Source organism: Rhinolophus sinicus, chromosome 3, assembly GCF_057876585.1.
Source record: "Rhinolophus sinicus isolate RSI-liver-muscle chromosome 3, RSI-T2T, whole genome shotgun sequence".
In the NCBI taxonomy this organism is placed as follows: Eukaryota; Metazoa; Chordata; class Mammalia; order Chiroptera; family Rhinolophidae; genus Rhinolophus; species Rhinolophus sinicus.
The window spans coordinates 41,227,400-41,242,499 of NC_142503.1; the positions used below are offsets into that span (position 1 = coordinate 41,227,400).

Sequence of the window (15,100 nt, forward strand, 5' to 3'; positions counted from 1 at the left end):
GGCTGGACTCTGAAGCTGTCACTGAATTTGGCACAGAATAATGGTGTATCTTTGTAAATGTAATCCATCTGGAGGAAACCACTGAAGGTATTAGAAGAGATGTCCTGGAAATCATAATCCTTGAGTAAATCATTTAATCACTTTGCTCCCTAGTTACTTGCTCTGAAACATAAAGCAAATGACATTATCCCCTTTCCTCATCCCACTTGACTTCCTGAATCCTAGTCATGTGGCTTAAGAGCCACCAACAAAATTGGTTGGGGAAAAAAAAAACTCGAGTATATTTGCTGCAACAGGAGTTCTGGTTTCTATCTCTGCTAGCTGACAAACCCCAAGTGTTTATGTCATCACTAAAGTCTGTGAAATTCCTAATGGTTGTCTCTGGGGTCACACCTATTTTTCTCAGCCTAATGGCATGTTTATTTAACCAAAGTCCACATTTAGGAGCTGTAAGCAAATAAAAAAATGTTATAGAATAGCAGATAATTTTTAAAACTAAAGACTCTACGGCAAGTGTAAGGCTAAGTAAACACAACTTTGATGTGTTAAGATGGATTGCAGCCAACCACTAACAGTCCCTCACAGTTTTTACTTGTTTTCCCACACATGATCTCATTTGATCCTTGCAACAACCTTGAGATACTTCAGTCACAAAGAGTTGTTATCCATGCTTCACAGCTGAGGAAACTGAGTTCCAGAGAAGTTAAGTGGTTTTCCTAAGATCACAATTCTAAGCAGCAAAGTCTATATATAGAGCTGAGTTTTCTGACTCCAGAACCCATTTTCCTTTTATTGTATCTTGCTGCCTTCAACTAAATATATAAACCGTTACATGAGGGACAGACTTTCAAAACGACAAACATTTTGCTGGTTTCTAAAAGCTATTAGCAGTTGCACAGAACACCAAAGTCTGGCAAACTTGGCAAAAGAACAGATAGACTCAGGGCCAAGGCATACTGTAACCAAAATCCCCAATATGTTGTTCACTTCTGAACTTGACCTTACTAGTTATAAACATTCTCAGTTATTTTGTTCCATCTATACCATGTAATTATTTGGGGGAAATGTAAATCCTTGAACATCAAGGAAATGCCCATCACCTATCTTCTACAATTAACATTTTATTATACTTGCTTTACCTCATATCTACCTGTCTGTTCATCCTTCTGTCCAACCAGCAATCCACATTATTTTTCTGAAGTTGCAGACATCAGTAAAATTTACCCCTAAACCATTCAGCATGCATATCATTAACTAGAATTCAATATTTTCTTATGGTTTTCTTTATTTAGGTGTAATTTACATACAATCAAATGCACAAATCTTAAGTGTACCACTCAGTAAGTTTTGCCAAATGTATACGCCCATGTAACTCAAAGCTCTATCTAGATACAGAGTATTACCCTTACCCCAGAAAGTTTCCTCCCTTCTTGACCATTCTCAGTCAATTCCTTCCCAACCACTATTCTAATATTTGTCACTATCAATTAGTTTTATCTGTTTTACAACTTCATCGAAATTGTGTCAGACAGTATTTACTCTTTTGTGTTAGGATTTTCTTGCTCAAGATCATGCTTTTGAGATTTATCTGTGTTGTTTTGTATATGAGTTTACTCCTTTTTCATTGTTCAGTATTATTCTGTTGCAGGTATATACTAATTGCTTTATGCTCTTTCCTCCTGACAGATATCTGACTTGTTTCCATTTTGTGGTTATTGTAATAAAACTACTATGAACACTTTTATAGAAATATTGTTGTGAATATTTTCATTTCTCTTGGATAAATAACTAGAAATGAAATTGCCAGGTCATCGGGTAGGTGTATGTTTAGTTTTATAGGAAAGTTCCAAAACTATTTTCAAAGGACTTGTACCATTTTAATCCCCACCAATAATTCCTGAGAGTTTCCGTTGCTCCATATCATCATTTGGCATGGTCAGTCTTTTTAATTTTAGCCATTCTGATGGATGTTCATCATATTCATTTTTGATTTACAAAATAAGAATATCCACAATAGAAAGCATTTCCATCATCAAGGGACAACTTAGGCAATATATGTATTCACGTACCCCTATTACTATACCAATTCAGGTTTCTTAAACCATATGATTAAGACATTAAATCCTAATTTTTGTCCTTAAAGAGTTGATTGAAAAATTCATAATTTGGCAGTTATTTTAAATGTTTTTGCATTCAACTTGAGCTCTAAATGGCTGAGCTATTGTTGAAGTTCATTTTATGGGTGTTTTGCTATCAATACTAAGGCTTTCAAAATAATCAAAATGATCAGGTTAGCTCTTGACTTACACATAATAGAAAAATAAATAAGTAAATAAATAAATAAATAAATAAATAAATAAATAATCAAAATCTAGTCACTAACTCATAAAATTTCTTTGACAAAATTGAGTGAGCATCACCTCAGGGGTGAGTCTCATAGACCTAAACTTTGATGAAGAAGAGGGAATCATTTTAGACTAAGCATAAGTAATATGTGTTAAAGTTACCTCCAAGTTAAGTTGCTTCCAGTTCCTGGAGGACGTCCATAGGCCTAATTTTATTTTAATGTAAATGTTTCCTTAGGCTTTATAATTTATCCCTAGGAATTTTCAAGCTTTTAAATTGCTATTTTCTTGGCTTTTCCTCCATTCTCCTTGTGCTCACTCTTGGTCATTTGTTAGGCAAATAACCTACTCTTAATGATTCTCAGAAATGTATATCAGTCCACTGCTTATAACATTAGACACGTTATAACCCATTTGACAATTTGCCTTTTAATGAACTTTCAGTAATTAATAGCTGTAATACAGCTTAGTGCTTTAAAGTGGGAGAGAATTTATAAGTCTTGAGGTTATTGTAACCTGATCAAGGCATTGTGAAACACTGACATGAAGGATAACTTAGCCCTAGCTCTTTAACTAGTTCCTTTCTTTCCCTATACTTCAATTTTCCCAGGTATAAAAGAATAATCTCCAAGTATATGTATCAATCTTTTAAGCAGAAAATTTGTAATGAAGTTTTAGCATCAATTAATTTTTGTTTGGCAGATTGTATTTCTGGAGGTCCTGTTTAATTCCTTCCCATAACATTTAGAAAGGGCAAAATGGTTCCACAGTTACTAGAATCTCCATTGATTACAGAGGCATTAGGGAGATCGCACCCAAGGCAATGTTATGAATTAGGCATTTTAATCTCTGTTTTGACTTACCTTTTTAAGAAGCACTTAATACATTGCTTTATCTCTCTCTATCTAGCTATAAAATAATAAACACAATATGCTGACTCTAAAGATATGTTAATATGGTAGCTATTTCTTTAAATTACATAAAATGTCATCTATATAGGAGGTTTGCATATTTTTGGAATTAAGCCACGAGGCACGTATTTTGTACTTTTGAAAATAAGAATACTTCATGGCTTGGGATGACAATGTACTGCCTAATTGTCCTACTTATCAAATATACATACAACAGATTCATTTTAGGTGTTTTTTTTTTTCTTTTTTTTCGTGTTTTTTTTTGTCTGCATATGAGCCACCAGGGCCAATGTCATGCGTAGGTGAAAATAGGCAGCTAGGATTGGAATGATGAAGCAGCACAGAAAAGACCTGCCTGCCTTAAAATATTTTCCTTCCAGCCTGTCTTTGGAATAAGACATAACCTTATAACCTTCAGATTTTTCTATCAAAATCAATGTATTAGCAGGTAATAGCCCAGGATAGCTTTTTATTACACAAACCATTAATGCCCATTATCCCTTCAGAGTCTAGCAGGGCAATGAGAAGATGGGACATAGTCAGAGACATTTTGAAAGGCTGAAATGATATGAAATAGTGAGATGCTGTGTGTGTGTAGCTGGGCAGTGTGGGGTCGGGGGTAGGGATGTGGAGGAATTCCAGGTATCAGGAGGACAACTTAAGGGTGGAAGGCACCTGTGGGAGGAAGTTCAGAAAGAAAGTCCAGGACTTTTGCCATAGCTTCCAATGCTGGCCTAGGGCTGGATCTGTGAGACACAATGAGAAAATAATGTAGTCTTTTATTTTTCAGGTAAAGCCACATTTTGCATGTAAGCTCTTTTGAGTCACTTTGTTCTTTCTGACACAGGAAAGACAGAATGGTTGTGCAGTCATCATTGGTACCGAGGCAAAGAATTTTGCATTTTCTGGTGTTATATAAGCCACAGTTAGACAAACTGCTCGTCTACTAAATAAGTACTGAAAATGAAAACTGTCATTGTAAAGTGATATGTAAATACAAATTGTTTTTACTGTGATTCCAGAACTTAAATAATTTTTACCCAATTTTTTTCCTGATAATTACCTCTGACATTTTGCCACTGGCCCACTTTGCAAAGGAATCAAGTCCAAACACTGCATTATTTAATCAGATTTCATTGCATTTTAAATGAATGAGGATAGAAGTAAAGATGACACATTAGGACAACTGACAAGGATTCATTTTTAGGCTTCTTCCATTTCTAATCTATCTCTAAACTTTATCCTTTTTGTTTAGTTTGCTTTTTTCAACACATGCTAATTTAGTTGCATGTAGAAGAGTTTTATGGACAAGTAACTCCTTTCTTCTTAACCAGAAAAGAAAAGTGATCACTGCATGTTTTAGTATGTTCACATTTACGTTTTATCATCGTAGTTAGTAGAAAGGTTCGAGGACTTCAGAAAAATATGTGAAACATAAGTTTAGTGTTTATTTAGCTTTAGATTATTAAGCATAATTATTAGAATCTTATTACTTTTCTCTTCTCATAAAATTTTTATGTTTTCATTAAAAACATTTGGCCTCTCATAAATTAACCATAGCAAACAATAAAGAACTATCCTTTAGACTGAGACGAAAGTCCTTTATAAAAATAATTTGTCTTTTGGCTCTCTAATCATATTATGCTAGGGTCTTAATATTAAAGTGCAATCTTATAACTGTGATTGAAGAGCTCTTTATTAGTTTCTCTGCAAATAAGAGTTTTTAATCTCTTTTGCAAGCAAGAATATTTTTACGGTTTAAATATATTTTGGAATTTGTTCCAACATTTACATTGAAAATTACTTAAAACATTTGTGATTTTAAGCTCTCAGCAGAAATCTGCTGCTGAAGAGGGAAAAAAAATTAAAGCAGTTAGTCAGAAAGACACTTATGTAAGAACTATGACATTGGTCATTGGTTTGAAAGCAGGAAGTCCTGTGTTGAAAGTAGGAAGACTCAAAGCTTTAAAGAAGATTTATTGAGCATTTTTCCCCACAGAGCTAAGGTAAATGGCTGATGAGTGAAATCCTGAGAATGTTCACAGCGTTTTTCTTTCATTCTGTTGCAGCCCGGAAGATGGTGAGATCCATCCAGAAATCTGTCGGCTTTATATCCAGCTGCAGTGCTGCTTAGAAATGTACACAACAGAGATGCTAAAATCCATATGCTTGCTGGGGTCTCTTCAGTTTCATCGAAAAGGTATCTATCTACATTTAATATATTGCCTTAAACACTGAGGAATGTGAAACAAATACTCATCTTTTGCAAAGTACCTATATGCACTATATGTCTATCTACACACAATTAGAATGGATGCAAATTTTCAGGAAATGTTTGATATAAATTAATAATATAAGTCAATATCAGTACTAAGTGCATAAGAACACTGATCACCTTGAACAGAAATTGTGGTAGAAACAGTTCTCAATTTCTTAGATTACCACTTGTGAACAAGGCTGGTTAGAATCAGCACAGACATCAAAATATATATAATGATCTTATTAGGCTAGTAAATGCTATCCAAGCTTGCTGCTATTTCCCTAAATGAATTAGCTTGCAAGAAGACAAATTACATATTGTATTCCAAAGATTTAAAAATAGGGGAAACTCAACAAACAATAGGGAGACATATTAATAACAGAAAAATCTCATTACCAGGCTTAAACTATAAAGGGAATATATTGGCTGAAATGGCTGAAACCTCCAGCATTGGCAGTGGCTTCAGCATGGTCTAATCAGACTATTGACTCCCATTCTCAGTGATGCTCTGGCTTCTCCTGGGTGTTGGCTTTATCCTCAGGCTGCCTTCCCCCACATTAGCAAACTCATTGCATCAGTTCCAGTCATCATATCTGCATACCACGGGATCCATAAAAAGACAAAACTTCTCCCCACTATAGACTAGCAAACATGATGAGCTTCATTCTGATTGGACCAGGTCAGATCATGGGTCTTCACTTGAACCAATCACTATAGACAGAGGGATAGAATTATACTGACCAGTTTAGACAATCAAGGCCCATTCCTGGAACTAGGAGAGGGTCAACCCACCCATGATGGGAGAGGGTGCAATGGAGTGGATGCTGGGAGGAAGCCAAAAGTTTCCATTACTGAAGGATTCAACTATATTTTCTTTAATTCATTGAACAATAATTTATTGGGAACTCCTGAATGCAAACATTTTATGCTTGAGCTCAGGAAAATTGGGGGTAGATAGAATGTGATACTTGCCTATGATTTTAAATTCAGAGATAGGAAAGGTCAATACACTCTAATACTCAGGGGAAATCTTGTAGAAAGTGTAGGACTTGAGCTGGGTTGTGAAGATAGGGTTCAGGTAAGGAAAGGAACAGAACTAACACTTGTCACCCCCAATAAACTTTAATTTAAAAAAAACCAAAGATATTTCAGAAACAGTTGAAGTAGAGATTTGAAATCAGATGAGCATGCAATTTTGTGGGGGGGGGGGGCGCGAAATGACATGATAAAGTACTTGTAAAAATCAAATCTTGTGTATACACATACGTATGCACACAGCAGGATAAAAAACAAGATTATGCTATTTTGCATAATCAGTGTACCGCCAATCACCCAGTGTCCACATTATAAACCTTTCTTTTTTTCATTCATTCATTTAACACATATTTATCAGCCAACTACTATATGCTACTAGTCATCCTTGAGTTCTACTACCCTAAACCCCAAATTTAATAATTTATAATTCATGTTGACTATTAGCTTCTAATATCTCCTTAATCTTTTTACCCATTTCTACTCCTAGGCCACCATCAAGTCTAACTTATGTTACTACAGCTTTATCCTCCTGGCTTCCAGCTTCCTTTAGAAAGGAAGGGAAGGAGGGAGGGAGGGAGGGAGGAAAGAAAGAAAAGGAAGGAAGGAAAGAAAGCAGGTAGGAAAGAAGGTAGGAAAGAAGGACGGAAGGAAGGAAAGAAGGAAGGAAGGAAGGAAGGAAGGAAGGAAGGAAGGAAGGAAGGAAGGAAGGAAAGAAGAAAGGAAGGAAAGAAGGAAAGAAGGAAGGAAAGAAGTTAGGAAGGAAGAAAGGATGGAAAATAAAGTCAAATAGTCCTCAGAGTCTTAGGGGAATTAGTGACTCCCATTCTAGCCTGTAACACTAAAAATGTCTTTCTGCTTAGAATCTCTTTCTGGTATGTTTCCTTTAATGCTATGATAAAAACTGATGTTTTGGTAACCTTTAGATTAGCGCATTTCTTCTCACTCTGTGTGAGTGTTACAGGTTGGCCATTCCCCTCTTCTTCACTATTTCTTTTCCATCAAGAAAAGGAAAGGAATTATAATCGCATCATTAAGGTTGGCTGTGTATGAGAGTCTCTGGTCAATTTTTCTTTGAGATTAGATACTGAAACCAAATTGTTTCACAGTTATCTGTACTTTTAATTTATTTTTATTTCTAATCACTTCCCTGGCTATCACCAGAAGTCCAGAAATTATCATATGTCACATTTAGTTTTACTGTTGCATTGAGTAGTCATGAGTTTACTCTTTGGAGAAAAAGGGGACACAAGGTCACTGTAGGGACAAAAAGTATGATTTCTTTCTGGGAAAAATAAGCCTCAAATCATTTGAAAGCTCCTTCAGTGAGCATGAATTTCGTAATGAAGATTGTCCTTCTCTGCCACTTAAGCAAATTATAATTATCCCTAGTCCTTAATATCTTCAGTGGATCTTCATGCTTATTCCATGTGCAATGCTTCTGAATGTTTGCTGTCTCATAAGTTTGATTGGTACAACCCAGTACTTGGAAATCTTTTATACTTTACAACATCGTGGTATTGCAAAAAAGAAAAAAGAAGGAGAAGGAGAAGGAGAAGAAGAAGAAAAAGACTACTAAAATGATTTCCTTCTTTTTCATGGCCAACAAAATTAAATTACCAAAATGTGAGGTAAAATCCACATTTTATAAAGGCTATTGGGTTATCCCATGCAGGGTGTGGTTTTGAAAAACTGTTTGTTTCAAGAAGATGACAAATGAGTATAATTTTAGACATTTTATAGTTGCATATTCTAACACTTTAAGTTGTAGATTGTACCATTGCTTGACAAAGTTTAATTCCTATGTTTACAGTGAAAAATAGTTGCTCTCACTCACAGTTAGGTTGGTAGGAAATCTTTTCCCATAACTGAGTCCATGTATCACATTGACCATTAATGCCTGTTTCCTGCCACCAGAGGAAATGAGATTGCAGGTTTCATTCATTCTGTTGGCAGAAAGTGGAGCCAGGTTTCTAAGAGAATTGAATGATCTTGCTATTGTGGCCATGGCTTTCCTCTCTCTCACATTCTCTCCCCACTCAATCAGTTTTGGCAACATTCCCATTCTGAAAGGAGCACAGACGATGGAACACTCCAGTGCAACTCCCCTTCACATTTCACCTTTCTCTTTCCACCTTTGTTCTCATCTTACCTCACTTGTCAGTGGCCCTCTCTGACTCTGCTCCGCCTTTCTGCCATAGCTTACAGCAAAATTAATTATCCCCAGGTCCTTTGCAGGTCTACCACTTTCCCATCCTCCTCCAGAAATAAGGGATTCTTCTCCTGAAATGTACCACTATGAACAATACAAAGATAAAAATATGCAGAGGAAATGTAATCATAAAAGGGAAATAAAAATGTTAAAAGTTGAAAAATCTTAATTCAAAATCTAGTGGGAGCTGAGAGCTCAAGATACTCTAATGAGAAATTAATGAACTGCTATCCAGCAAAATACAGGATGAACTCAAGACAAAGAAGAGAATATGAGCAGTAAAGACTCCAGTGTTTTCAGCATCACATTAAGAAAAGGAAATGACCCACACTAATAAAAGAAACAAGCAACATATAGACAGAAATGGAATAAAGCCATAAGACTTTCTTTTCCAATGTAATGAGGCAGTTGATACTAAAATAGAACAGTAGGTTAGAAGAAATGAAGCAGAATAAATCTTAAAATAGACTATGATTCCAAGTCTGAGTGGAAACATGCATTCATTCTTTGCACAAATACTATTGAGCACCTATCATATGTAAGGCACTGTACCAGGTACTGGGAGGCAGCGGTGATCAAAGGTGAAGAGATCCCTGTTCCTGTGGAGGATATAGTCACGTGCAGAGAAATAGTTTCAAAAAATCAAAGGTTCAGAAATCCAAAATACTAACAAATGCAATGTCAATAATTAGAATAGGTGATGTAATAGAAAGTGACGGACTGGGTGGCTACTTTATCAGAGATGGTCAAAACTCTGAGGAGATAGTTTGTAATGCGAGATTTGAAACAACCTCATAAACATTGGTATCTAATGTAAAGGACCCAAGACCATAACAAACTTATGCTGCTTGAAGAATGTAAATGAGACCAACTTCTGGAATCTAAGGGGGATCTGAAACCATCTATTATTACTCTATCTTCGTGTCTTCGTATGCCAGTTAGGAGGACACCATATTTATCGTCTTTTGTCAAAGCAGATGTCAAGTGAGGAGCAGAATAATAGCAATGATAATAGCTTCCACTGAATGTATACCTTCTATTTGTCAGGTACTTTTTACATGGTATTTCATTTTTCCTTCAGCATCATTTCCCCCATTTTATAGATGAAGACCCCACAGCTAAAAGAGGTAACTTGCCCAAGGTCACACAACACACTTCTCCTGGTGCAAAGTTTGTGATTGTTCCTCTCTACCAGACCATTTCCCATTAAGCTACATTGGAGAAGGGCAAGAAAACATATCAAATGGAGAAATGAAGAAGAGTATCATGGTTGATTAAATTTTATCCACAGATTTGGCTTATTTAATGATTAGTGTGCATGCCTCAAAATACCATGTTTAATGGCTAAAGTCCATTGTATTTAACTTCTTACCAAAATAGCACTAAGTTCAGAGAGTTACTTTTAACATAGGAGGGTAAGTTACCTCCATAGATCATTTAATGATTTATAAAACATTTTACTTGGGGTAAAGAAGTTTAATTCTTACTAAGAAATGATTATATTTAGTGAAAAAAAATAAAAAGCAGTATTCATGTGATACAAAAGGAGCATGATTTAGCTTTAGATACCCATTACAAGAAAGTTGAAATTAATTAATTGTACAGTAAATACCACTTGCAGATTGTTCTGCTTTACAATAAGAGGCGGAAATGGCACGATAAGAGCCTCCTTTCTAAATGTGTCTCCCATGGCCTGCTCTTTTCCTGTGCTACAATGGTGCCCTTGCATCTGCTTTCTCCATCACCTACTTGCAGCCACCAAGATGGCTGAAACTTTGGGAGCAGTGATGCAAGTTTTGTGCCATAGGAAGCCCAGAGTAGGATTTAGGGAAGTGGGAGCGAAGGGAAGCTCTGTATCTTTTCCGAATTGGAAAATGTTCACTTCCCTGTATATGGGCAAGAATGGAGCTCTGTATATAATTATTATTTTCCAATATGTGTTTTATGGCACTGTGAATAACTTCTTTCCATGCTATAGAAAAGCTTTTGAAACTACTTCTTAATATAGGTAAACAACTGAATTAATGTAACTTATTTCTATTTAAATTACATGCTTTTTAGAAATGCAAGAGAGTAAAAGCAGATTAGTTAACAAACAGCCTATATTTCCCGTTTGTTTCACAGTGTATGGAATTGCAAAGTACCTATCAGTTATGAAAATGCATGAGAGTGAGAATCACTACTTGGATAAGCTGCCATGCATCTCATGTAACCTGTGTTTATTTTGTTGTTCACAGTCAGTATGAAAATTGTCCTGAAAGCTGCCCTGGGCGTAGTATCAGAGCAGATAATATGTCGGGAATATAAAGGACATAGGAAATTTGCCCCTGCCATCAAGGAAATGATAGTGCAGAGATACGTTATTGGCTCAGAGAAGATTGGTTTGTTTTGTTTTGATTCCTGGGGAAACTTATGCAAATGTATAAAACTGACTTTGCTGGACACTAGAGGCCAAACTCAAGGCCTCCAAAGAGACACTGTCTATGACAGAATTCCCTTTGTCACTGGGAGGCTGAACACTAGCAAGAAAGCAAGAAGGAATGGAAGTGGGAAAAAGAAAGAGGGTGGGAAAAATAAGTGATCAAGAGAAGGAAAGTTGGTCTCTAGAGTGAAGTGTGGCAGAAGATCTCCACTCTAAATGACCCCAGCCCCATCTTCTGGGGTCACTGCCTAGGATTTCTCAGGCTGAGGGTGCTTTGTGGTGCTCTGGAGGCTGCCCCACAATCAGATGTGTTTATATTCCTCCTAAACTACTGACCATTTCTCACGAATATAAGAATAACCAGGCTTCCAAACTGGTATGTGCTTCATGGGTGGTTTCCCTTAACATTTCCTCAAACATGCCTATTATATTATCCATAAACAGGCTAAAAATACATGGAAATCCCAAAGGAGCTGGAAGCAGAAAGCTTTACAAGGCCCTGAGGAAAGCAGCCAACTTTTGGCTGTCTTAGTTCTAAACAGTGATGAAGCCAGCTTAGAGTTATTTCAAGGTGCTCTAAAGGCTCTCCTCCCCTACCTCCATCCCCTCTCTGAGCAAATATTTGTTCACTGAGGCCTGAAATTGATTTTTCAGGGGACAGAGATTTTCATTTCATAATAAGAAGTGAAATGATTTTAAATGCATATTCACTTTCTTGGATGAAATAAAATTGACTTGAAGATACCATTTGGAAGAAGGTTGACCCCTCTCCTAAGAGCCCACCTGATGTCAGAGAACAGGTGCTCGATTCTAAGGACAACTGGTCAAAGTGGGGAAGCTGAGGATGCAGAACTCAAACTGGCCACTGTCTACATTTGTGGGGTACTCCTCTGCCGACTCCTTAATGTGGTTCAGAAGAATCTATGAACTGACCCTCTAATCTCTAATTATCTGTCACCAGCAATGCCCACCTCACCTGCCCTCCACCCCATACTCTGCCTTACCACACTCAAGGCATCTTGAACTACTTGAAAGAACCTTAACTTGCAAGTTCTTTCCAGTTGCACCCTCTGCCTGGAACAGTTTACCCACGTTACCCCACCCCACACCCATCTCATTGACCCGGTCTACCTCTTTGCTTCCTGTGGCTTGTAACTGAGGTGGGACTTCCTATAGAAAGCTTTTCCTGGCCTTCCCAGGCTGGGTTGCTGCTCACCCAGTGTGTCCCCCAAGCATTTCCATGGCACAGATTATAGCACGTACATATTGAGGGGTAATTGCCTGGTTTCTTGTCTGTTGTCCTCTAGATTTGATCACCTTGAATGTATCCACCATTGTACCCTCAGCATTTAGCACAGTGTCTGGAGCAGAGTAGAGTTTCAATTAATAATTATTGAACAAGTGAGTGAATTGTTTTCATTCTGTATGGGTTGTCAAAAGAAAGGGAGTATACTTGGAGGAAAAGCTTGTCTAGAAATGTTGGTCTGAACTCATGCATATAGTATTTTCCCTCCTCCTGAGAATCCATTGAAATAATGAGGGGAAAGATATAATGAAAAAAAATAAATCCATATTATTTCTTATATTTGTCAGGATATAAGATATTCGCTGCATGAAACAACACCAAATCTCAATGGATTAAAACCATAAGAGTTCATTACTTATCCATGTCACAGTCCAATGCCAGAGCAGGGGTGGGGCGGGCAGTGTTTCTCTTTTTATTCTCCACATCCATTCAATGGCCAAGGGGAGAAAAGAAAGCATTAAAATCCTCATATGAGAGGATTTTTAGGAGCCAATCTGTAAGAGGCATACATCACTCCTGCTTAGAATCTATTGGCCATAACATGGCTCCTCCTACTTGTAAGAGGAAAAGAAAATAGAGATTGGCAAACACAGAACAATCTCCCATGCCCCTGAAAAACACGAAGGGTGACCAGAACTTTTGAGGAATTTCTCAAAGCTAGAAAGTAATTGGGATTGGATTGGTGGATATAAATAGAGGAAACCATAGCTGATAAGAAACTCAAGAAGAAACAAAAGAAATTCATACAGGAGAAAATTACTGCAAAAATGAAATCAATTCCAGAGCTACTTCAAACTTGGAATCAACAAACACAAATCACAAGAAATTGGAACTGTTGTCAGGGAGATTAGTGTTTGAAATTGTATCAAGGAAAAGCTGGGCTGCCCCACACTGAGCAACACAGAGCATCACTGCGTGCCCCAAGAGGACGTCTGGTGTGTGTGTCAGGACTGGGCAGCAAAGCAGAGCAGAGTGTGAAATAACTCCAAGTCCCTAGAAGGACAGCTGTAGAAGAAACAGAAAGTAAGCACATGACTCCAGTGTTTTTTTCCAGGATAAGCTATTCAGTATATCTCATTGGAGTAGGAGCTTTAAACAGAAACCTCAGAGCAGGCATCAGCCTCCCAAAATAGGCTGAATGCCCAGGTCTCTTATCACTAGAGATGAGAAGCACCCAGAAGACAAGCTTTAAACACACATTGTCCAGCCAAACATCCTGACCCTTCTCCACAATAACCAGAAGGAGGATACCGTAATCAGAATGACAGGCAAACAGAGGTTCTCAAAGTCAAATCTGAATAGATACATATCCAGGAAAGACTAGATTTTTTAGGAAAAACCAACACCCTGACGGGGAGATGCCAAATGCAACAAATAAACAACGAATACTTGAAGAACAAATTTTAAAGTGGAAACAGATGAAGAATTTTAAATATATGTAATCAATAGTCTCAAAGTGACTTATGAGTCTCTCATACCCATAAAATAATAATTGTCTACAATAAAAAGGAAGCAGCCAGGTTTGTTGTAAATAAAAATGTTATCAATCAAATAAAAACTCAGTAGATGGATTACTGTTGGAAGACAATTCTCCTTCACTCTTGTGCATTTCTGCACGTCTTTCAAAGCAAGGCACTGACTGCCCTTTGTTTTACACTATCTTTTCAAGGATGTTTATTTAGTGAATGCCTTGGAAAATAGAGACAGTGTCTCCCTCCAGAGCAAGGCATGCTTACTATTCAGTGTAATGAAAATATTTCCCTCTGGAGAAAAAAGCAGACATGCTTATAAAAGATTCAGGATCCCTGAGCTCAAGATTCCTCGCCTGTCACACAGCCCCCTGTGTCTACAGGTATTATCTGGCCCTTTTTGTGTCTCCTTGTGGGACTCAAGAAACCAACACTGATACTTCGGCTAGTGCTATTGTGTGAGTAATAAACTGTCTTTGTCTCTGACCTCAAGTCTCATGTCTGTTTCCAGTATCCATGAAACTGTGGCTGGCTAACTCACAGGTAGAGTGAAAAATCTCACTCAGACCCTTCACAGTTCTTAAGATTATAATGGAAACACTGAGAGCCTAAAATAGTGAACTGAAAGATCAAATCAAAGTATTCTCCCAGAATTCAGCTCCCAGAATAAATATGGAATAGGGGGAATAGTTAAGAAACATAGATGATAGATCCAGAGACTCCAATATGAAATAGGAATTCTGAAAGAATAGAGATAATAGAGAGAGAGAGATAATCAATAGAAAAAAATTCCCAAACCTAAAGAAAGATTTAAATTGAAAAAGCCATAATATATCAATGAATTACTCCACAGTCTACTTAATAATTACAAAGGGAAAAGGCTGCATCTACAACGATAAAAGCTCACAGAAACCACCTTAACCAAGAAATCAATAATACTTTTAACTAACATCATGAATAGTGTGACAAACTGATTCATGTGCTTTCTGACACAATGTACTAAGAAGGATACAAAATCGCATCTATAATATCTTTGCCAAAAATGTTTATTCTGAATCTAGACATGTGGAAATAATCAGACAAATCCAAGTTAAAAGACATTCTATAAAACAACTGGTTTGGACTTTTCCTTCAATAATATTA

General features: G+C 36.9%; 1 protein-coding gene and 1 long non-coding RNA gene across 5 annotated transcripts in view; one reads left to right on the forward strand and one right to left on the reverse strand.

Moving 5' to 3' along the window:
• Positions 1 to 15,100, forward strand: part of RGS7BP (regulator of G protein signaling 7 binding protein) — a 92,782-nt gene that overhangs the window by 54,226 nt on the left and 23,456 nt on the right. For all 4 annotated transcript variants that reach the window (XM_088796523.1, XM_019743792.3, XM_019743787.3 and 1 more), the window contains exon 3: positions 5,326 to 5,456. In XM_088796523.1, coding sequence (XP_088652649.1) covers positions 5,326 to 5,456 — 131 coding nt within the window. The remainder of the gene's footprint in view (positions 1 to 5,325; positions 5,457 to 15,100) is intronic.
• The window catches only part of LOC141570702 (uncharacterized), a 42,792-nt gene that overhangs the window by 21,788 nt on the left and 5,904 nt on the right, over positions 1 to 15,100 (reverse strand). The window lies entirely within an intron of this gene.